The sequence below is a fragment of the Macaca nemestrina genome, chromosome 1, assembly GCF_043159975.1.
Source record: "Macaca nemestrina isolate mMacNem1 chromosome 1, mMacNem.hap1, whole genome shotgun sequence".
NCBI lineage: Eukaryota > Metazoa > Chordata > Mammalia > Primates > Cercopithecidae > Macaca > Macaca nemestrina.
The window spans coordinates 222,086,380-222,110,860 of NC_092125.1; the positions used below are offsets into that span (position 1 = coordinate 222,086,380).

General features: G+C 52.5%; 1 protein-coding gene across 2 annotated transcripts in view; it reads right to left on the reverse strand.

The window, feature by feature from the left end:
• LOC105473172 (procollagen-lysine,2-oxoglutarate 5-dioxygenase 1) overlaps window positions 1–18,303 on the reverse strand; it is a 41,576-nt gene extending 23,273 nt beyond the window's left edge. For both annotated transcript variants that reach the window (XM_011726818.3, XM_011726819.3), the window contains exons 1-5: window positions 18,152–18,303; window positions 4,871–4,962; window positions 2,719–2,852; window positions 2,046–2,209; window positions 185–297 (exon numbers count right to left, since the gene is read on the reverse strand). In XM_011726818.3, the coding sequence (XP_011725120.2) occupies window positions 185–297; window positions 2,046–2,209; window positions 2,719–2,852; window positions 4,871–4,962; window positions 18,152–18,227 (579 nt within the window). In that variant the 5' untranslated portion in view covers window positions 18,228–18,303. The remainder of the gene's footprint in view (window positions 1–184; window positions 298–2,045; window positions 2,210–2,718; window positions 2,853–4,870; window positions 4,963–18,151) is intronic.
• Between the last annotated feature and the right edge of the window lie 6,178 nt (window positions 18,304–24,481).

The following is a 24,481-nucleotide window of genomic DNA, read 5'->3' on the forward strand; positions in this document are numbered from 1 at the left end:
AGTAAACAGTGAGCTGGGATTAGAACCCAGGCACCTTGGCCCTGAAGTCCTTATTCTGAACCACTGAACAATGCTGCCTCTAAGACACCAACCCGGAGGTTCAGGCCTGAGAGGAGCTGTTCCCATGCAGCCTGGCCAGTGGATCCCCAGTCCCCTCTCCTTTGGCCCACCCCCTGCCTCTTACCCTCTTCTCTGGGTCCAAGAAGATCTTGGTGTAAAACAGCTGGTCGCTGTCGCTGTCCTGGCCCTCCCACTCGGCCACCAGTTTGCTGAGGTTGGGGGCATAACCGATGAAGCCTGAAGGTTGATGCGTGGGGACACCAAGACAGACCCTTAGCTTCCAGCCTGTAACCCAGGGGCCTCCTCCCACCCTTCCCTCTCATCCACCTCCACTCATATGCTCACAAACCCTGCCACCTCTCAGAAGTCCTGAATTGACAGGAGGTGGGGCTGCACGTTGGAAATGGGCCTGCCAGTGAATGCCACTTGTGAGTTCCTACTGACCCCAAGGATAATGGTGCCCACTAACCTGTACTGTTCAGTGCTGGGCACCACATAGGTGGTGAAGAAACGGATTGGGCGAGGAGCCCCCGGAGAGCAGGGCTGGGAGGATACAGGCCTGGTGCCCCTTCTTACAGTTATCTGGGAAACTTGGCCCAGAGAAGGGCAAGGCTGGGCCAAGCTCACACAGCGCCTTGGGGGCTGAGACCCGGCATAGTGGGAAAGCCCACATGGGCTCCTAGCTACAGTACAGACTGGTGACAGGCAACCACAAGAGTAATGGGACACCCCTACTCCTGGGCCTGAGCCAGGGCAAGGCCATCTGGACTGTGCTTACTCTGGACCAGTGGAAAAAAGTGTCTGTTCAGGGCAGATGGCAGATCCCCATCTGAGGTTGAAAAGAGGACTGTGGATTTTATTCTCCATGCAGTGGAAAGTCATTAAGTGATGTGTGTGAATTTACATCTTATTTATTTATCTATCTATTTATAAGACGGAGTCTCGCTCTGTTGCCCAGGCTGGAGTACAGTGGCGCGATCTTGGCTCACTGTAAGCTCCGCCTCCCGGGTTCACGCCATTCTCCTGCCTCAGCCTCCTGAGTAGCTGGGACTACAGGCACCTGCCACCACGCCTGGCTAATTTTTTGTATTTTTAGTAGAGACAGGTTTTCATCATGTTAGCCAGGATGGTCTCGATCTCCTGACCTCGTGATCCGCCCACCTCGGCCTCCCAAATCGCTGAGATTACAGGTGTGAGCCACCACGCCTGGCCTTGGATTTGCATCGTTTAAAGACCCCTCTGGCTGCTGGATGGAGAATGGCCTGGAAGGGCATGAAGGTAGGGATTGGCAGAGCAGTAAGGAGGCTCCTACCGAGAGCCAGGAGCCCAGTGAGAATAGCGGCAGTGAACTGTGGGCCGGAGAGAGCAGATTCCAGAGATCTTTAAGAAGTAGGAGGCAGGTGGCCAGGTGTGGTGACTCACGCCTGTAATCCCAGCACTTTGGGAGGCCGAGGCAGGTAGATCACTTAAGGCCAGGAGTTCAAGACCCACCTGGCCAACATGGCAAAACCCCATCTCTACTAAATATACAAAAATTAGCTGGGCATAGTGGTGCATGCCTGTAATCCCAGCTACTTGGATGGCTGAGGCAGGAGGATTGCTTGAGCCCAAGAGGCGGAGGTTGCAGTGAGCCGAGATTGCACCACTGCACTCCAGCCTGGGCAACAGATTGAGATGCCATCTCAAAATTTAAAAAGTAGCAGACAGGTGACTGGCATTGGACAGTAGACTGGCATTGGAGGAGGGCAAGGGAGGAGTCAGGAGTGACTCCTGGGTCTGTCCGTGGGGCTGCGTGTCTGTTGAATGAGATGAGGAGAACTGCAGGGGAACACATTTGGGGTTGAAAATTCAGGAGCTCTATTCAGGACATTCTGCACTGGAGACCTGTGAGACACCCACATTGCACGTCAAACAAGGGGGGTCCTCACAAAGGCAGGGGATCGACCCCTCTGCTGGGCCAAGCACCCTGTACCCAGGCCTCTCACCTCCAGAGCCCAGGAACCTCTTGCCATCGGAGACCACCGGATACTTGGCCTCCAGCCTGCGGTCTGGGTAGATGAGCTCCTCAGCAGAGAAGACCACCTGGCTCCTGGCCTGCCGGAACTTCTTCAGGAGCTCCCGGGGCCCCGATGCGAACAGCACGTCGTAGCTGTGGCCAGAGCAGCAAGAAGACGGAGCAGGGCAGGGGTGAGCAGGGGCCCAGTGAGGGCACAGACAGGAGGGACCAGGGATCAAGTGCTCCACAAATGGCCCTCTGCCCACGCCAGCCTGGGCCACCATCTGGGAAACGGACCTGTCTCTGTCTGCAGCCCTGCCTGCCATGTTCCCACCCCAACCCTGGGCAGAGAGACGGTCCCCATAGCATGTCATTCTTCTCTTACTTAAAGTGGGCCCATCACACTCATGGGCCACCTCCTCTTTATCTTTTCACCAAGCTTGGGAATGGGCTTCACTAAGACCGGGAATGGACACCCTAAAACTAGGCAATCGTAGCTAGAGTGGTCCCCCTTCTTCCCCGATGTTCTGGGAGGGGCTCATTTTAGAATATTCTTTTTTTTTTTTTTTTGAGACAGAGTCTCGCTCTGTCACCCAGGCTGGAGTGCAGTGGCCGGATCTCAGCTCACTGGGGCTCGGGCCAGGAAGCCCTGACCCACTTACCTGTCTGTGAAGAGAATGACCAGATCCTCCTTGTCTGCGTGCTTCTCCAGAGCTTTCTTCAGCAGCCGGACCTTCTGCCCTCCACCTGCCGACGTCCCCTTCTCCACATTCCAGTCCTCCCCTAGGCCGAGCGCCTGGAGTGAAACACCCCTTAACATTGACTTTTGGTAAAGAAATATTTTCACAGGGCCGGGCGGGGTGGCTCATGCCGGTAATCCCAGCAGTTTGGGAGGCCGAGACGTGTGGATCAACTGAAGTCAGGAATTAAAGACTAGACTGGCCAACATGGCGAAACCCTGTCTCTACTAAAAACACAAAAATTAGCCAGGTGTGGTGGCACATGCCTCTAATTCCAGCTACTTGGGAGGCTGAGGCAGGAGAATTGCTTGAACCCGGGAGGTGAGGGTTCCAGTGAGCAGAAACCGCACCATTGCACTTCAGCCTGGGAGACAGAGCAAGACTCTGTCTCAAAAAAAGAGAAAAAGAAAGAAATATTTTTTTTGCTTCTGTGGGTCCAGCAACTCTGACCCTCCCCTGTAAGGAAACCATTCTCCACCTGTGTGACGCTTAACTGGCTCCTGGTGGTCATGTGACCATGCCTGTCCAATCAGAATGTCCCACCCTTCCTACCCCTCCCACACCGAGATTTGAGCATGTGACCCCAGCATGACCTATCAGCATCTTCCCTGGGAGTGTTCTATCAAAAACAGAAAAGTCCGCAGACCTTTCACAAAAAGGAAAGGCTGTCTCCTTCTGCTGAAGTTGAGAAACTGGGGCACATGAATCTGTGGCTGGTGGTCATCTTGCCACCACAATGAAAACAAACAGGGCCTAGAGATGGAAAGACAAGGCCCTCACTTTGCTGCTTGAATCCCTGGATCCAGTCATGCCTGAAGCAACCCTCTCCTGCAACCCTCATTCATGTGAGCTAATACACTTGCTTGCTGACTTAATGCCAGTAGATTGCAAGCTCTGTGTAGGCAATGACATGTTCTGTATTGTCCATCACCCTATTGCCAGTGCCCAACCTTGTGCCTGACATAAGGAGGCACTCAGGATACTCGTCGCCCTGCAGGGCTCAGCCCCATGGACTGTACACAGAGGACACCAAGCCCATGCCAGTGGTCGACTGGGCATTAGCTCATGTTTCTTTTTCCTTTTATTTATTTATTTTTTTTTTTGAGGCCGAGTCTCGCTCTGTCGCCCAGGCTGGAGTGCAGTGGCGCGATCTCGGCTCACTGCAAGCTCCGCCTCCCGGGTTCCCGCCATTCTCCTGCCTCAGCCTCCCGAGTAGCTGGGACTACAGGCGCCGCCACCACGCCCGGCGAATTTTTTTGTATTTTTAGTAGAGACGGGGTTTCATTGTGTTAGCCAGGATGGTCTCGATCTCCTGACCTCGTGATCCGCCCGTCTCGGCCTCCCAAAGTGCTGGGATTACAGGCTTGAGCCACCGCACCCGGCCTCTTTTTCCTTTTTTTTTTGTGACAGTTTCACTCTGTTGCCCAGGCTGGAGTGCAGTGACACCATCACGGCTCACTGCAACCTCCACCTCCCGGGTTCAAGTGATTCTCCTGCCTCAGCCTCCCAAGCAGCTGGAATTACCGGTGTGTGCCATCATGCCCAGCTAATTTTTTTGGTATTTTTAGTAGAGACGGGGTTTCGCCATGGTTGGCCAGGCTGGTCTCAAACTCCTGACCTCAGGTGATGATCCAAAGTGGATCATCGGTCTCCCAAAGTGCTGGGAATACAGGTGTGAGCCCCAGCGCCGGACCACTCCTGTTTCTTTAGAGCAGTGTTTATAATACAGGGAAGATGTCTAGAGCACGCCCATCCCCAAATTACCTGGAGGAACTTGTGGAAATGCTGATCCCGAGGCCCTGTCCCCTAAACTACCCTCAGGTGAGACTCCTGCACACTAACATCTGAGCATTTCTCTAGCCAACTCTCCACCTCTCCCTCACCCCGTAGACTCATGCTGTGTCCTCTGCTGTGTCTTCCCATTCCCGACTCATTTTCATCCTTCAGGCTTCCAGAAGCCTCCCCTGTGACCCCACGTCTATCTCAAGAGCTGTGGTAGTTTGGAAACGGCACTAACTCCTAGATCCTCCTGCCTACCCCTCACTATCTCTGCCTCGCCCAGGAAACCCCTTACCTGGATCTTGTAGTTGAAGAACTGAGCTGAGCGCTTGAAGCGACGGAATCCCTCGGTCTCCTTAGTGGCCACCGTGAGGACTAAAAGGTTGTCTGCAGACAGGGGAGGGTATGGTGAATGGGAATGGATGAGGGAGGTGACAGGGAGGTCTTTGTTCCCAGTGACCTGTCAAATTCTTTCAGAAAGTGTCTTCTTGGGCCCATCACAGAACAGGGCCCAGGGAGGAAGGAATGATAGAGCAGGAAATAACCCAGGTTTCCTGAGTCTCCTCCAGGGCTCCCTCCACCCAGTAACTGACTGATATAGTTGGATATTTGTCCCCTTCAAATTGCACGTTGAAATGTGATCCCCCGTGTTGAAGGTGGGGCCCAGTGGGAGGTGTTTGGGTCACAGGGGCAGATCCCTCATGAATGGCTTGGTGCTATCTCCTTGGTAATGAGCGAGTTCTTGCTCTGAGTTCATGTGAGAGGTGGTTGGTTTTTATTTTTTTGAGACAGTCTCACTCTGTCACCCAGGCTGGAGTGCAGTGGCATGATCTTGTCTCACTGCAACCTCCACCTCCTGGGTTCAAGCTATTCTCCTGCCTCAGCCTCCCAAGTAGCTGGGACTACAGGCAGGTGCCACCACACCTGGCTAATTTTTGTATTTTTAGTGGAGATGGTGCTTCACCACGTTGGCCAGGCTGGTCTTGAACCACTGACCTCTGGTGATCTGCTTAGGCCTCCCAAAGTGCTGGGATTACAGGCAAGAGTTACCGTCCTGGCCAAAAGAGCTGTTTTGTTTGTTTGTTTGTTTGTTTTGTTTGTTTGTTTCAGTGCCACGATCTCAACTCACTACAACCTCTGCCTCCTGAGTAGCTGGGACTACAGGCACTCGCCACCACACCCAGCTAATTTTTGTATTTTTAATAGAGGCGGGGTTTCACCATGTTGGGCCAGGCTGGTCTCAAACTCCTGACCTCAAATGATCTACATGCCTCGGCCTCCCAAAGTGCTGGGATTACAGGCATGAGCCACTGTGCCCAGCGGAGAGCTGGTTGTTTAAAAGAGCCTTGTATTTCTTCCTCTCTCTTGCTCCAGCTCTCACCATATGACATGCCTGCCATGAATCAAAGCTTTCTGAGGCCTCACTGGAAGCAGAACAGATGCTGGTGGGTGGTATGCTTGTACAGCCTACAGAACTGTGAGCCAGATAAACCTCTTTTCTTGAGAAATTACCCAGCCATGGGTACTTCTTTACAGCAACATGAAACAGACAAATACACTGACCAACGTGTCATGAAGCATGTGCTGTAGACAGGAGAGGTGTCTACACCCTGAATTATAGGACTGAGTTTCTGGCTTTAGAGGGCATGGAAGGAAGAATTTACTCTGAATGTTGACCACCAGGAAGATCTCTCTGGCCAATGATGCACATTAGCCCAGGGACAGCAAATACATGGCTCACAGGTCCCTGCTCTCCATGCCTAACCCAGGACAGACATTGCTAATCTATCCCAGTCTTTCCTGCTGAGTATCACATGGTTCTAGATTCTCCCAACACCATGCTTGAGGCTGTTACAACCAATGAGTCAGCCCAGAGTGGAAACTCACTTGAAATCCACTGCTCCACTCCCGACCTTTGGCCAGGGCAGCCATTCCTCCATTTTTAACAAGGAACCTCTCTCATGCTCTGCAGTGTGGCCTGCCTCTACAACAGAACCTTCTGGAAATAACTCCCCAGAGAGCATCTCAGGGAGCCCTGGGGAAGACCCTCCCAGAGCACACTTTGAAGCTGTGTTCTCTGAGAATTGAGGAGTCTGGAGCTAGCCTGCTTGGTTAGAATCCTAGCTCTGCTCCTTCATAGCCATGTGACCTGGGGCAAGTCCCTATCCCTTCTGAGGCTCAGTTTCCCCCTTGGAAAGCAGGGATAATAACAGTACTTCTCAGGGCTGCTGGAGTAATTAAATGAGATCAGGCATGTAAAATCCTTATTGGGATACTCGGCACACATGAAGAGGTATTACTGAAGGCCAGGCACGGTGGCTCACACCCATAATCCCAGCACTTTGGGAGGCTGAGGAGGGCGGATCTCCTGAAATCAGGAGTTCAAGAACAGCCTGGCCATCATGGTGAAACCCCATTTCTACTAAAAATACAAAAATTAGCTGGGCGTGGTGGCATGTGCCTGTAGTCCCAGCTACTCGGGAGGCTGAGACAGGAGAATTGCTTGAACCCAGAAGGTGGAGGTTGCAGTAAGCCAAGATTGCACCACCGCACTCCAGCCTGGGTGACAGAGTGAGACTCTGTCTTAAAAAAACAACAACAAAAAAAAGAGGTATTGCTGGTGCTGATTAATGAGAAGCAAATGCCTTGGCCTGGCATTCAAGGCCCTCTCTGATCTGGCGGGTGATATACTCATCCCTCTCCATCATGGGGGCCCTCCTCCAACTGGGGGGGTCTCTCCTTGCTGGGTTCCTCCCATCCTACCATGGCTCCCTCTGTGTCCTCTTTCTTGTTTTTGTTTTTTGTTTTGGGCAGGGGAACCCAATTTCACTCCCGTTGCCCAGGCTGGAGTGCAGAGGCACAATCATGGCTCACTGCAGCCTCAACTTCCTGCACTCAGGTGATCCTCCCACCTCAGCCTCCCGAGTAGCTAGGAGGGACTACAGGTGCACACCACCATGCCCAGCTAAATTTTTTAGTGGAGACGAGGTTTTGCCATGTTGCTCAGGCTGGTCTGGAACTCCTGGCCTCAACCGATCTGCCCACCTCGGCCTCCCAAAGTGCTGGGATTACAGGCATGAGCCACCACACCCAGCATATGTCTCCTTTCTCTAACCTTCCTCCAGGTCCCAGGGCCAGTGACAATGACGTCCCTTCCACCTCTACGAAGCTTTCTCTGATTTCTCCTTTCCTCTCTGGCCTCCCAGCCACAGAGGCAAGACCCACACCGCGGTGCTCATCGTCTTAGCTCACTTAGGGTGAGTTTTAGCTCCCTGAGGGTCTGCAGCTTACACTTTTCACCTGGTGGCCAGACTGACAGCAGGCAGGTAAGGCCCTCCCCTCCCACCACCTCAGGAAGTCAGGAAGAACCTAGACTGCAGGAACAAAGGGGCCTGGCTTGCCAGAGCCGGTGAGGCAGGGGTAGCCGGGGAAGGGATCTGGCCCCAGGGCAGGGGGCGGGCGCCAGGCGGCCCAGAAGAGATTGGCAGGGATCAGCTGGGGTCCTGGGGGAGGAGGGGTGGATACACTAGGCACGTGTGGGAAGGAGAGGCCTCACCACCTGAACCTGGGATCCAGAAACAAGGGGTGCTGCTTATACTTGGGGAAGGGCTCCCCCCAACTCCTGCCAGGATGGTGAAGTCTCCCCCCAGGAAAAGAGAACCAGAGCCACCAGCTCTGAGGCCCTCTTGTCACCATGGGGCTGCTGGGGACAGGAAGAGTGTCACATTTCATGGATGGAAAAAGCCAGCGTGAGAGCATGTGAGTGAGTGAGCATGTATCTGTGTGTGTGTGTGTGTGTGTGTGTGTGTGTGTGTGTGTGCATGCGCAATTCAGGATTCTTGATGGAACAGGCTCTTGGAACTCCAGCAGCAGGGGTTGGGGAAGGGGATGGGGTGGCGTAGCTCAAAGCCCCTTTCTCAAGTTCCTGCTTCTCAATAACAGCAACAATAATGGTTTACCTTCATCAAGCATTTTCTGTGTGCCAGACACATTTTTTTTTTTTCTTTGAGACAGAGTCTCGCTTTGTCACCCAGGCTGGAGTGCAGTGGCTAGATCTTGGCCCACTGCAATCTCTACCTCCTGGGTTCAAGCGTTTCTCATGCCTCAGCCTCCCAAGTAGCTGGGATTACAGGTGCCAGCCACCATGCCCAGTTAATTTTTTGTATTTTTAGTAGAGATGGGGTTTCACCATGTTGGCCAGGCTGGTCTCAAACTCCTCCTGACCTCAAGTGATCAACCTGCCTCGGCCTCCCAAAGTGCTGGGATTAGAGGCATGAGCCACTGTGCCCAACTTTTTTTTTTTTTTGATACAGATTCTGGCTCTGTCCCTGGGCTGGAGTACAGTGGTGTGATCTTGGCTCACTGCAACCTCCGCCTCCCGAGTTCAAGCAATTCTCCTACCTCAGTCTCCCAAGTAGCTGGGATTACAGGTGCACGCTGCCACACGCCGCTAATTTTTGTATATTTAATAGACACGGGGTTTCACTATGTTGGCCAGACTGGTCTCGAACTCCTGACCTCAGGTGATCTGCCTGCCCCAGCCTCCCAAAGTGCTGGAATTACAGGCATGAGCCACCGTGCCCAGCCAACGCTGTTCGAAGCACTTCACACATACTAACCCCCCACTTTCCAGTTAGGAAACCAAGGCTAGAACTGGCGAGTAATGTGCCCAAGGGAGCTAGGAAGCAGCAGCACCAGGACTTGGACACAAGCCTGAACCCGGAGTCTCCTCTCTTAACCTAAATGCATGCACTGCCCAGCCAGGGACAGTGGCCAGGCCATCTGTTGAGAGGGCCCTGTCCCTCTATCTATGTAAGGGAGCTGTCTAGCTGTGCCCTTCCCACATGCCCACTTTCCTCCGCATAACCTGTCTCTTCCCTGTTTTCCAGGGAAACAGTGCTGCTGAGAGCCCACACTGGGGCCTTAACAATCCCCAGGTTCCGTGGCTGGGCGCAGTGGCTCACGCCTGTAATAGCAGCACTTTGAGAGGTTGAAGCAGGGGGATCACCTGAGGTCAGGAGTTTGAGAGCAGCCTAGTCAACCTGGTGAAACCCTGTCTCTACTAAGAATATAAAAATTAGCCGGGCGTAGTGGCACATGCCTCTAATCCCAACTACTCGTGAGGCTGAGGCAAGAGAATCGTTTGAACCCAGGAGGCAGAAGCTGCAGTGAGCAGAGACTGTGCCATTGCACTCTGGCCTGGGCGACAAGAGCAAAATCCTGTCTCAAAAAAAAAAAAGGCTGGGCGCGGTGGCTCACGCCTGTAATCCCAGCACTTTGGGAGCCGAGGCGGGCGGATCATGAGGTCAGGAGATAGAGATCATCCTAGCTAACACGGTGAAACCCCATCGCTACTAAAAATACACACACAAAAAAAAATTAGCCGGGCATAATGGCAGGCGCCTGTAGTCCCAGCCACTCAGGAGGCTGAGGCAGGAGAATGGCATGAACCTGGGAGGCGGAGCTTGCAGTGAGCCAAGATCATGTCACCACACTCCAGCCTGGACGACAGAGCGAGACTCCGTCTCAGAAAAAAAAAAAAAAAAGCCAGGCACGGTGGCTCACGCCTATAATACTAGCACTTTGGGAGGCCGAGGCAGGTGGATCACGAGGTCAAGAGTTCAAGACCAGCCTGGCCCAGATGGTGAAACCCTATCTCTACTAAAAATACAAAACTTAGCTGGGCATGGTGGTGGCGGGAGCCTGTAATCCCAGCTACTCGGGAGGCTGAGGCAGAGAACTGCTTGAACCCAGGAGGTAGAGGTTGCAGTGAGCCAAGATCGCGCCACTACACTCCAGCCTGGGCGACAGAGTGAGACTCTGTCTCAAAAACAAAAACAAAAAACAAAACAAACAAAAAAACTCCCGGGTTCCTTGGGCCACGCAGAGCCTGCCTCTCTGGTTGAGGAACCCACGTGATTGTCCAGTTCAGAGGGTCCCAAACCTGCCCACACATCAGCATCACAAGAGAAGTTGTGGAATCCAGGCTTCTAGGCCCTGGGGCTAGGGGTCTGAGATGGGCCCAGGAGTCTGGATTTTTCCTACCTTTCCCAGGTGATTTCTGATATCAAGCCACATTTGGGAATCACTGGTCCAGTCCATCCCCTTGGTCCCCTGACACTAGGCTGCAATGCAGGGGTCTGTCTGGGAGGCGGTTCACAAGAGAACTGAAGACAATCCCTCCAACAAGAGACCCTGGCATGACGTCCTAACATCCCCAAGAAAACAGCCTCGGTAAACCCAGCCTGCACCCCGTTCCCTTGACCTGTTGGCAACACACATTCCTTCCCCTAAAGAGGCCTCCAGCCTACCTCCTCCTGGAAGCCCTCCTTCATCTCATCCCATGTGGTCACTCCTTTGCACATGCAGTCTTGGTTTGCCCAGTAGTTGACGTATTGGTACAAACCTGCTCCTTCTCCCTCTGCCAGGCCAGAGCCACATCTTTATTTCCTTGGTCTCCCTCTCCCTCACCATGGCTGGGACTGGGCCTGACCAAGACACAGTGTACATTCTGGCCCTAAGCAGCAACGTGAGGCGTGACACCGTGGCTCACATCTGTAATCCCAGCACTTTGGGAAGCTGAGGCAGGCAGATCAGTTGAGATCAGAAATTTGAGACCAGCCTAGCCAACATGGTGAAACCCTGTCTCTATCAAAACTATAAAAATTAGCTAGGCTTGGTGGCAAGAGCCTGTAATCCCAGCTACTAGTAAGGCTGAGGCACGAGAATTGCTTGAACCCAGGAGGCAGAGGTTGCAGTGAGCCAGGGTCACGCCACCGTACTCCAGTCTAGGCAACAGGGTGAGGCTCTGTCTCAAAAAAAAAAAAAAAAAAAAAAAAGGCCAGGCACAGTGGCTCACACCTGTAATCCCAGCACTTTGGGAGGCCAAGGAGGGCAGATCACCTGAGGTCAGGAATTCAAGTCCCACCTGGCCAACATGGCAAAACCCCGTCTCTACTAAAAATATAAAAATTAGCCAGGCAGTGGTGCATTTTACATGGCGCAAGTTATACCATGGTGCCTGTAATCCCAGCTACTTGGGAGGCTAAGGCAGGAGAATCACTTGAACCCAGGAGGCAGAGGTTGCAGTGAGCCAAGATCGTGCCACAGCACTCCAGCCCAGGAGACGGAGTGAAACTCTGTCTCAAAAAAAAAAAAAAAAAAAAAAAAAGCAGCAACATGGGAAGGTGATTTCAGGAAGAGCCGCCACCACTGAACCCCTGTGAGATACTGTGTGCTGTATGTGGCATGTTATATTCATCATCTTATTTAACGGTCAACACTATATGAGGAAGGTGATATTTTTATCCCTGCTTCTTCAGGTGAGGAAACTGAGGCACAGAGAGACTAAATACCTGGCCCAAAGTCACAGAATCTTTAGGTGAAATGGGAATGAATTGGCATTCTAAATGCCCGTCCTCTTGTCTTCATTTCCCTGTCCAAGAGCCCAACATCCTAAAATGACAGAGACTCCTGGCGGCAGATAGAAGCCAGGGCTTCCAGCCACCTTCCCTCTGGCCTCTGCAGCAGGAGCACTCAACTCCAGTCACATGGTGAGGTCTTTTCCCAGCTCACTGTTAGGCCAGGCCAGAGAAACCCTTAAGGCATGGATGTGGAAGATTCATTTTCAAGCACCAAGGCCCCTCCCACCTGCTTTCTGTCTGGTCCAGCCAGCTGCCTTGGGCTAAGGCCAAGGCCTGGCACCCAGAGCTCTCAGCCCTCCCCACCTTCTTCTGCCCAAAGTCCAGCAATGACTTCCCCAGATGAACCCATGATCCAGGATCAGCAGAAATCAATGAGAGACAATAGCGGGGGTGCTAAAGACAGATTGCTGGGCAGGGAACTTAGCCTCTCTGTGCCTCAGTTTCCTCATCTGTAAAATGGGAATAATACAGATGATAGTACCTCCCTCCAGAGACTTTCATAAGGATTCAATGAGCTGATGTCGTAAAGCGCTTGGCACAGTGCCTGCCTTGGTAGTTGTGGGGGTTCTGGCGACAGGGTGCCTCCCCTAAAAAGGGGAGCTGTGTCTTGGTAGGTGCTGCCCTGGGGGTCAGGAATAAAGGGGAGCTGCCTTCCTGAGAGCAAGAATGATGCAGAGGGCAGGGTGGCTCATGCCTGTAATGCCAGCACTTAGGGAGACCAAGGCAGAAGGCTTAATCGAGGCCCTGAGTTCAAGACCAACCTGGGCAACAAAGTGAAACCCTGTCTCTATGAAAAATTAAAAAATAAGCCAGGCGTGGTGGCACGCACCTGTAGTCCCAGCTACTCAGGAAGCTAAGGCGGGAGGATTGCTTAAGCCCAGGAGGTGAAGGCTGCAGTGAGCTATAATCATGCCACTGGGCCACAGGAATTAGCCAGGTGCAGTGGCTCACACCTATAATCCCAGCCTTTGGGAGGCCAAGGTGGGTATGATCACTTGAGCCTGAGTGTTCAAGACCAGCCCAGGCAACACAGTGAGACCCTGTCTGTACAAAAAAATAAAATTTAGAAAAACTTTTAAGAAAAGAATGATGTGGGCGGTAGCTCACGCCTGTAATCCTAGCACTTTGGGAGGCCAAGGAGGGTGGATCACCTGAGGTCAGGAGTTTGAGAACAGCCTGGCCAACATGGAGAAACCCTGTCTCTACTGAAAATACAAAAATTAGCTGGGCATGGTGGCGGGCACCTATAATCCCAGCTACTCGGGAGGCTAAGGCAGGAGAATTGCCTGAACCCAGGGGGCAGAGGTTGCAGTGAGCTGAGATGGTACCATTTCACTCCAGCCTGGGTGAGCGAGACTCCGTTTCAAAAAAAAAAAGAGAAAGAAAAAGAAAAGAATATGTGGACTGAGGGTGAGTGCTTGGTTGGGATGTGCCTATGTGATGAGCTCCTGGAAGAATGGGACCTTCTGGGCACCCCTGGTTTGACTGTGCCAGCAGATGCCCCCTCCTCCCCAAGCAGTCCCAGCCCAAGGCGTGGGTGGCCACTGTGTGGCCTGAGTCAAAGCACAGTCATGACACACCCAGTCTGCTCTCTGGGGAGGCGGGAATGAATGAAGACCTTCCGCCCTCCCTCCTCCCCCATCCTTCATCCCCACCCCAGGCTTGAACGGAAGCCAGGAACAGGGTCTGGCAGGAACTAGGGATGCCCAGCACCTGGGAGCCAACCTTGGCCTCCCCCGGGCCAGCTGCCCACTTAGGTCTCCCCAGACCCGGCCCCACCCCCACACCATCCAGTGCAGCCTGCCTGACTCCCGGGACCCTTCTGTTCTCTAGTAGGGAACAGCATGACCTGAACGCCCAGCTGAGCCTCTGATCTCTGCAGCTGTCCTTCCCTCACTGTGGCCAAACCAAGGCCTACAGGGAAAGGCAGGAGCTGGAGATCTGCTAAAAGTTTCTGCAAAAGGGAGGAAGGGCCATGGTACATCTGGCCTCGGCTCTAGGGACATCTGCCTGTTTGGATGTTGCCTTTTATTCCCCCAGTTCCCTGTGATGGAAGATGTTGCTTTGCTGAAGCCTCCTTGTGTCTCCCATCTTGTTCTGGAAGCCTCCACAGGATGGCACAATATCTCTTCCCTCAGACACGGGGTGTCTACTGAGGCGAGGTGCTCTATACCCCCCTCCGACTGGGAGCCCCCTAAAAGTGAAAACAGTCCATGTTTCTCTCCATGCACCAAGGCCATGGGTTTTGGGTGAGGGGACAGACAAGCTGCCGACAGCACCCCACCCACCTCACTCCCCAAGACTCCACAACAAATCCCCTCCCCTACTCTGGCTGAATCCACCTCAGTAGCTGACCCTCCCATCCACCTGCCAGGGAAAGGGAAGAGCTGGCCTCTCTGGGGGGCTGCTGGGGTGCCCCCCACCAAACACATACACTAGTCAGTGGGCTGCTTAGGCAATGCCTGCAGGGAAGATGAGCAATCCACTCTGTCCTGTCCAGCTGGCTGAAGGTCACGCCTCAGCTGGGTCTGGGGGAGCTGAGCAGGCTCCCCCAGGCAGCATTTCCAGGCAATAGCACCCCCTTCCCATCCAGAGGTGCAGAAATGAACAGTAGATCTGAGTTCCAGACAACGACCCCACCCCCAACCAGCTCTGGCAACGAGAGACCAGATGTTTAACCTTCCAGGGCCTCAGTCTTCCCATCTCCAAAATGGGGTTGATGATTCCTTACTCATCAAAGGGATCCTGGCCAGGCGTGGTGGCTCACACCTGTAATCCCAGCACTTTGGGAAGCCGAGGTGGGCAGATTGCTTGAGGTCAGGAGTTTGAGACCAGCCTGGCCAACACTGCAAAACCCGTCTCTACTAAAAATACAAAAATTAGACAGGCATGGTGGCACATGCCTGTGATCCCAGCTACTTGGGAGGCTGAGACAGGAGAATCGCTTGAACCCTGGAGGCGGAGGCTGCAGTGAGCTGAGATCGTGTCATTGCACTCTAGCCTGGGCAACAAAGTGAGACTCTGTCTCAAAAAAAAAAGAAAAAAAAAAAGAAGGAAAGAAAATGAAAAATTGAAAAAAAAAAGGAAAACAGGTAAGGATCCAAATGGAGAAGGGAAGCAAAGGTGCAACTCAGACTGGCCTGACATTAGCCCCAGGCCTGGGGATCCGCTCTCTCGTGCATCAGTGAGCACAGATGTGCTTACTATCTACCAGGTGTTCTACCTGGGTTACATCAGCAGCACACTGATCCTGTCCTCCGCCCACAGCAGCACCCTCCGTGAAGGCTTCCTCAGATCTGCTCTGCCCTCCTCCTGTCACTTGCTGGGGATCAGGGTGCCTAACGCCCTGTCATCAGTCTGGTCCCTCTACAATTCAACTTCCCGGGCTTCATCGTGGGCAGCTAAGGTTTCTCTCCTGGGATGGTCTGGGATGCAGGCAGCCCATGTCAGCAGAAGCAGGGGTATCAAAGGCCCAGAAAACAAGGCCACAACAGGGCTCCTGGCCAGTGAGGGGACCCAGGCCGAGAGCCCTTTGCACGGCCCGGTGGTCAGCGTTTCCGTCACTGGACTTTCTGAGCTGTTTTACTGCCCTGCTATAAGCCAGCAGCCCTGGGCCCGGGAGAGAAAATGCCCTTTGCCGAGGGCCTTTCATGGGCCAGGCATTGAGCTGAACTCTCCCCAACTTCATCCCCTGAAATCCTTGTTAGAACTCCAGGCGTGAGGTAGTATCACCAGGTCTTGCAGGCTAGAACACCAAATCTCACAGAGAGCAAGCAGCGCCGGCTTTACCACTGGGAGACGTGGGGCCTTGGGCACAACCTGGCCCAAGGGAGGTACTCAAGAAATGGCAGTTCCTGGCCGGGCGCGGTGGCTCACGCCTGTAATCCCAGCACTTTGGGAGGCCGAGGCAGGTGGATCACCTGAGATCAGGAGTTTGAAACCAGCCTGACCAACATGGTAAAACCTCGTCTCTACTAAAGATACAAAAATTAGCTGAGCGTTGTGGTATCTGCCTGTAATACCAGCCACTAGGGAGACTGAGGCAGAAGAATCGCTTGAACCTGGGAGGCGGAGGTTGCAGTGAGCCGAGATCGCACCATTGGACTCTAGCCTGGGCAACAAGAGTGAAACTCTGTCTCACAAAAAAAAAAAAAAAGAAAGAAATGGTGGTTCCTGGCTGGGTGCAGTGGCTCCCGCCTGTAATCCCAGCACTTTGGGAAGCCGAGGCAGGAGGATCACGTGAGGTCAGGAGTTTGAAACCAGCCTGGCCAACATGGTAAAACCTCATCTCTTCTAAAAATACAAAAATTAGCTGGGCATGATGGTGCAGGCGTGTAATCCCAAACTAGTCTGGAGGCTGACACACGATAATTGCTTGAACCCAGGAGGCAGAGGTTGCAGTGAGCCGAGGTCACACCACTGTACTCTAGCCTGGGAGACACAGCAAAACTCTGTCTCAAAAAACAAAAAAAAAACCAACAACAACAAAAAAAGAAAGAAATGGTGGTTCCCATCCCTGACCCAAAGACCCAAGGGTCCCAGAACCCAGGATCCTTCTAGTGGTACAGTTTCAGGTTCTCCAAGAGGGTAGGCTGAAGGAGGAGAACGCCACGGAAGCTACCGTCAGTTCTGCTTGGCTTTGCTGGGACTGTCTGCAGTCTATGCCCTTCTCGGGACAGCCCTGCAGAGGGCCCATGCCAGGGAGGGCTGGGGAGGAGGGAAGCACCCACTCAGGACAGTGGGACACACACTGCAATCCAATCGGCCTTGAGGAAGTAGAAGGAGTGCTAGACTGGTGCCCAGCTGACCTCGGACCAGCCACCTCTGTCTGGACCACCCTGGATAGTCACTTCATCTGTCTGGGCCTCAGTTTCCTCAAGTATAAACTGCAGAGAGGGCCAGGCATGGTGACTCACACCTGTAATCCCAGCACTTTGGGAGACCAAGGTGGGCAGATCACCTGAGGTCAAGAGTTCAAGACCAGCCTGGTCAACATGGTGAAACCCCATCTCTACTAAAAATACAAAAATTAGCCGGCGTGGTGGCACATGTCTGTGATCCCAGCTACCTGGGAGGCTGAGGTACAGGAATTGCTTGAACCGACTGGGCGTGATGGCTCACGCCTGTAATCCAAAGACTTTGGGAGGCCAAGGCAGGCGGATCACGAGGTCAGAAGTTCAAGATCAGCCTGGCCAGCATGGTGAAACTCCATTTCAACTAAAAATACAAAAATTAGCTAGGCATGGTGGCGTGTGCCTGTAATCCCAGCTACTTGGGAGGCTGAGGCAGGGGAAACACTTGAACCCGAGAGGTAGAGGTTGCAGTGAGCTGAGATTGCACCACTGCACTCCAGCCTGGGCGACAGAGCAAGACTCCATCTCAAAAAAAAAAAAAAAAATCGCCTCTACCTGGGAGGCAGAGGTTGCAGTAAGGCGAGATCACACACTGCATTCCAGCCTGGGCAACAGAGCAAGACTCCGTCTCAAAAATAAATTAATTAATTAAATAAAATAAAAAAATAAACTGCAGAGAGGAAGACCACCCTGGCAGGGGCTCAGCAGACCACAGGGGACATGGGTGAAAGCACGAACTGCTCCACAAAGTGAGCCACACCTCCTACCCCCATCCCTCCCCTGTCCCCCTCAAGACCCCTCACTCCCATGGTCATGAGGCCTCCTGGCTCTGGAACCAGACACCTGGGTGGGTGGGGTAAATCCTGGTTCCAAGGCCCACAAGTTGTATGATCTTGGGCAAGTGAATGAACTCTGGAGCCTCAGTTTGCCCAGCTGGAAAACGGGGATAATAGAAGGAAACACTTACCAGGGTAGCAATCATGCCTAACTGATGCCTTGCCCATAGTGAGCACTCCGCAGAATAGCCATTGCCGGTTATTATTATGAGAACTATTATTATTTGAGCCTTTCTGTGCTGAATGGAACTCAGCTGTCACCCTTTCTTTCCCGAAGGAGGAACCGCAGCCCCAAGAGGGGAAGTGATTTGTTCAAGTCACCAGGGAGTAAGTGGACGAGGAACCGGAACCCAGACTCCCTCTCCAGCCCAGGCCTCCCATTCAGGTCGTTCCCAGGGAGGCAGCCCGGGACCAGACCTCCCGCCCGGATCCGCGCTCCCGCCCCCGGCCTTCGCTCCCTCACCCTCCGGCTTGGCGTCGCCCTTCGCTTCAGCCAGCAGCAGCCAGCCCAGCGGGGCCAGGAGCAGCAGGGGCCGCATGGTCGAGGTATGAGGATGATCGGCCGACCCCGGCGGCGCTCGCAGGGCTGGAAACTTCGCGACGGGGCCGCAGGTCCCGCTGCCACGCACTGGGCCCGCCCCGGGGGCGGCAACGCCCCGCCCCTCCACGCCCTCCCCGCCGCCTTCCCCGGGGGGAGGGTTTTTCTGCAGATGTGCCCAAGCCCTGGCCTCTCCCTGTCGGGGCAGCTCCCACCGCCTGTCTGTGCAGCTCCCGGGACTTCTGCCAGGCCCTGCCTCCTCCTTCTCTTCTCTGGGGGGTTCACTCCGACCAGGAAGAGGGCGGTGAGAGGAGGGCGAGGCCACGATTTCTAGACCCCAGGTTCTGGGCCGACGCTCCATGGCATCGATAACCGTGAGCCCCTGTTTGCTCGCCTGAAAAGTGGGGCTTATGATAGCGTCTGTTCATTGGGTCTTGCACGGGTTAATGGCGATACCTGTAGCGCACTTAGAGCAACCCCAGGTCAAGCTCCAAGGAAGTCAGTTTTCATGATTTCATTAGACCTTCCCCAAACCCAAGAGGTGAGGGTGGGCAGGGATGCCTTCAGAGACACAGACACTCCTACGTGGCCCACCCAGGCACTGGAAATGCAGGAAGCCCGTCTCCATTCTCACCAAAAGGCTATCACTTGATCTACCTTTGTGTCCCTGGGAGGCAAACCTCTGAGCCAAGGAAAGTCTCGCTTCTGAGGTTTTTTTGTTGTTGTTTTGTTTTGTTCCATTTTTTTCAGGCAAAGTTGCGTTCAGTTGCGCAGGCTAGAGTGCAGTGGCATGATCACCACTCACTGCAGCCTCAACCTCCCGGGCTCAAGTGATCTTCCCATCTCAGCCTCCCGAGTAGGTGGGATCACAGGCCTGAGCCACCATCCCTGGCTAATTTTTCTACTTTTTTTTTTTTTTTTTGAGACGGAGTTTCACTCTTGTTAGCCCAGGCTGGAGTGCAATGGCGAGATCTCCGCTCACGGCAACCTCTGCCTCCCGGGTTCAAGCGATTCTCCTGCTTCAGCCTCCCGAGTAGCTGGGATTACAGGCATGAGCCACCATGCCCAGCTAATTTTGTATTTTTAGTAGAGGCGGGGTTTCTCTATGTTGATCAGACTGGTCTTGAACTCCCGATCTCAGGTGATCTGCCTGCCTTGACCTCCCAAAGTGCTGGGATTACAGGCATAAACCACTGCACCTGGCCAATTATTCTACTTTTTGTAGAGACAAGGGTCTCCCTATGTTACCCAGGCTGGTCTCGAACTCCTGGACTCAAGGGATCTTCCTGCCTCCCAAAGTGCTGGGTTACAGGCTGAGCCACCACACCCTACAGAGATTAATTGTTAAATGAATAAACGAATCAGTGAAAGCTTTTAGGGCCTCTTCACAGATGCCCAAAGCCCAACAAACAACTCAATAGTCTCTAGAGTAAGGGCTTCTGGACCAGATGTCAGACAGGGGCAGCCACCTCTGAACAAAAATCCTTCCTTCCTTGGAAGAAACCTCAGACAGAGGCCAGGCACGGTGGCTCACGCCTGTAATCCCAACACTTTGGGAGGCCAAAGCGAGCGGATCACAAGGTCAGGAGTTCAAGACCTGTTTGACCAACATGGTTGAAACCCTGTCTTTACTAAAATACAAAAATTAGCCAGACTGGTGGTGCGTGCCTGTAATCCCAGATACTCAGGAGGCTGAGGCAGTAGAATCGCTTGAACCCAGGAGGCAGAGTTTGCAGTGAGCCAAGATTGCACCACTGCACTCCAGCCTGGGCGATAGAGCGAGACTCTGTCTGAAAAAAAAAAAAAAAAAAAAAAAAAAAAACCTCAGACAGGGACCCAGGAGCCCTTTTCCCAGCTAATTAGGCTCCAGAGGAGTGGGTGGCGGGTGCAACCCAAGGCTGGCAGGGGGCAAAGGGTTGGGAGAGAAGGAATGTCACGAATGTCAGTGGACGACATAGAGCAGGCTATGCATCAGTGCTGGGAAAAGATTTAAATCAACAGCATTCAGATGGGCTGGGTGCGGTGGTTCATGCCTGTAATCCCAGTACTTTGGGAGGCCAAGACAGGTGGATTGCTTGAGCCCAGGAATTCAAGACCAGCCTGGGCAACGTGGTGAAACCCCCTTCTCTACTAAAAATACAAAAATTAGCTGGGCATGGTGGCATGTGCCCATAGTCCCAGCTACTCAGGAGGCTGAGTGGGGAGGATCACTTGAGCCTGGGAGGTGGAGGTTGTAGTGAGCCATGATCGCACCACTGCACTCCAGCCTGGGCAAGCGAGTCAGACCCTGTCTCAAAAAAACAAACAAACCAAAAAATAAAAATAAAAACAAAACAGCATGCAGATACTGCAGCCAGGGAAATACACTACCCGTATGATGTTAAGTGGAAAAGCAGAACATACAGTATGGTTCCACTCAGTAAAAATACATTCTTTTTTTTTTTTCTTTTTTTTTTTGAGATGGAGTCTTGCTCTGTAGCCCAGGCTGGAGTGCAGTGGCGCGATCTCGGCTCACTGCAACCTCTGCTTCCCGGGTTCAAGCAATTCTTTGCCTCAGCCTCCCGAGTAGCTGGGATTACAGGTGCCTGCCACCATGCCCAGCTCATTTTTGTATTTTTAGTTGAGATGGGGTTTCACCATCTTGGCCAGGCTGGTCTGGAACTCCTGACCTCGTGATCCACCCGCCTCGGCCTCTCAAAGTGTTGGGATTATAGGCGTGAGCCATCGTGCCTGGCCAAATATATATTCTTATCAATGTATACATGCAGAGAGACAATGCTAGAAGAAAATTATAGCCAAGTGTTTACTGTGATTATTTCCAGGTTGTGGGATTATTTCATATTTATATAATTTTTGATGTTTTATATTATTTCTAGGTAGTTATTTTGTTATTCATATTTTTCATTTTTTTTTCAATAAACATATACTATTTGTAAAATTCAAACAAAATTGGCCGGGCACGGTGGCTTACGCCTGTAATACCAGCACTTTGGGAGGCAGTGGCAGGCAGATCACCTGAGGTTGGGAGTTCGAGACCAGCCTGATCAACATGGAGAAGCCTTGTCTCTACTAAAAATACAAAATTCTCCAGGCACGGTGGTGTGTGCCTGTAATCTCAGCTACTTGGGAGGCTGAGGCAGGAGAATTTCTTTTTTTTTTTTTTTGAGACGGAGTCTTGCTCTGTCACCCAGGCTGGAGTGCAGTGGCCGGATCTCAGCTCACTGCAAGCTCCGCCTCCCAGGTTTATGCCATTTTCCTGCCTCAGCCTCCCAAGTAGCTGGGACTACAGGCGCCCGCCACCTCCCCCAGCTAGATTTTTTTTTTTTTTTTTTTTTTTTTTAGTAGAGACGGGGTTTCACCATGGTAGCCAGGATGGTCTCGATCTCCTGACCTCGTGATCTGCCCGTCTTGGCCTCCCAGAGTGCTGGGATTACAGGCTTGAGCCACTGTGCCTGGCCCGGAGAATTTCGTGAACCTGGGAGGCGGAGGTTGTGGTGAGCTGAGATCGCCCCATTGCACTGCACTCTAGCCTGGGCAAGAAGAGCAAAACTACATCTTGAAAAAAAAAACATTCAAACAAAATCAATACATGCTGTTTTTAGAATATAGGTACAGGCCGGCACAGAGACTCATGCCTGTAATCCCAGCACTTTGGGAGGCCAAGGCGGGAGGACTGCTTAGCCCCAGGAGTTCCAGACCAGCCTGGGCACTATAGCAAGACCCCTCCCCCATCTCTATTAAAAAAAAAGATAGAGTCAGTCACAGGGAACCGTGGAAATCATCTCATTGTATGGAGATGTGCTCATTGTACAGATAGTACAAGAGATATCCAGACACACCGGGCAGCAAGCTCAAGGTCACAAGGCAAGTAAAAGGAAGAGGCGTGAGCGGAATCCAGGGCCTCTACCTCCCAGCTGGGACCCAGGACTGGGAGTTTCAGCATCTGGAGACAGGACTTGGTGCCAGAATCCACCGGATGTTTTGGATTCAGGAGGATGCAGACTCAGACTCCAGACCCCTGGAGGAAGAGGAAATGCCAGGAGGAGCAGAGGGAGGAGAAGGAGCATGTATTGGCTGGTTCAATTTTCTCTTTTTTTTTTTTTTGAGACAGGGTCTCACTTTGTTGCCCAGGCTGGAGTGCAGTGATGTGATTATGGCCTGCTGCAGCCTCAACTTCCTGGGCTCAGGTGATTCTCCCACCTTAGCCTCCTGAGTAGCTGGGACTACAGGCGTGCACCTTGCCTGGCTAATTTTTTTTTTTTTTTTTTTTTTTTTGAGGCAAGGTTTCACCATGTTGGCCAGACTGGTCTCAAACTCCTGAGCTTAAGACATCCTCCTTCCTCAGCCTCCCAAAGTGCTGGGATTACACATGTGAGCCAATGCACCTGGCCCTGTTTCCATTTTCAAAACTCTCCCTCATTCCCTGCTCACAGCAGCCTTGCTAATTAAGCAGTATTGTCCCATCTGCAAAATGAGAAAACAGACCCAGAGATGTGAAGCAATCTGCTCGACGCCACACAACTGATGCAGAACTACAGCAAGCGAGGCAGCATTGGAACCCAGCTCTAACTCTCCATTTGCTGTAGTCCAAGGAGAACCTCAATGGTAATGTACTATAAATAGAAAAAAAAAAAAAAAAAAACCGCTTGAGGCCGGGTGCCATGACTCACGCCTGTAATCCCAACACTTTGGGAGGCCGAAGTGGGAGGATCCTTTGAGACCAGGAGTTCAAGACCAGTCTGGGCAACATAGTAAGACCCGTTGCCCCACCCCCACCCACCTCCTGTCTCCACGAAAAACATTAGGAGGGCGTGGTGGCATGCGCCTGTAATCTCAGCTTCTCAGGAGGCTGAAGTGGGAGGATCACTTGAGCCTAAGAGGTTGAGGCTGCAGTGAGCCGTGATTGTACCACTGTACTTCTGCCTGAGTTCTGTCTCAAAAAAAAAAGGAAAAGAAAAAACCATTGGACAGTGGGAGTCCCACGGCCCAAAGTCATTTTAAGTCAGGAGGGGGAATCAATCTTGGAGGCTGCTGGCCTCTCTGGGCGAAAGGATTCACTCTGGCAAAGCCTGCCCTCCCCTCCTTTGGTATCTATTTCCTGTTCCCTTCACCAAATTGCTGAAACTTGAACCTTTCCCAAGCTTCATGGAGAAAGAGGACCTGTCTCTTTAACCAGTGGTGGCTGCCGTCCAGATGTTACTTCTGGTACGTGCTGCACGTGCTGTGGACAATTAAAGGCGCAGGCCTCAGCTTTCTAGGGAAGGTGTAGAGAGGATAGCTGGCCTGGAGGGCAGCTGCCCGGTGCCATGAGGGGCTTTTCTCATTTTCATCCTTTTCTTTTACTCATTTCCTTTTTTGGCCCCAGGAAGAGCAAGGGCCTCAGTAGGATGGCCATATTCTGTGCTGCTAGATGGGCAATCACCTCTCACTAGCACTTAGCCTCCCTAGTAATAATAATAGTAAAAATAAATAATAATAAAATGTCTTTTTTTTTTTTTTTTTTTGAGACAGTCTCTCACTCTGTCACCCAGGCTGGAGTGCAGTACCTCAAGGCTGGGCACGGTGGCTCACGCCTGTAATCGCAGCACTTTGGAAGCCTGAGGCAGGTGGATCATCTGAGGTCAGGAGTTCGAGACCAGCCTGACCAATATGGAGAAACCCCCGTCTCTACTAAAAATACAAAAAAAATTAGCCAGGCGTGGTGGCGCATGCCTGTAATCCCAGCTACTCGGGAGGCTGAGGCAGGAGAATCACTTGAACCTGGGAGGCGGAGGTTGTGGTGAACCGAGATCGTGCTATTTCACTCTAGCCTGGGCAACAAGAGCGAAACTCCATCTCAAAAAAAAAAAAAAAAAAAATGCCTAAACCTCAGCATCACACAATATCCCCTTGTAATAAACCTGCACATGTACCCCCCGAACCTAAAATAAAAATTGATAAAAAATAAATAAAGAAGGCTGAGTGTGGTGGCCCACACCTGTAATCCCAGCACTCTGGGAGGCCAAGGTGGGAGGATTGCTTGAGTTCAGAAGCTCAAGACCAGCCTGGGCAACATGGCAAAAACCTGCCTCTCCAAAAAATACCAAAAAAAAAAAAAAAAAAAAGTTAGCTGGGCATAATGGTGAGGGCCTATACTTCTAGCTACTCGGGAGGCTGAGGTGGGAGGATCACGTAAGCCTGGGAGATGGAGGTTGCAGTGAGCTGTGATTGCGCCACTGCACTCCAGCCTGGGCAACAGAGTGAGACCCTCTCTCT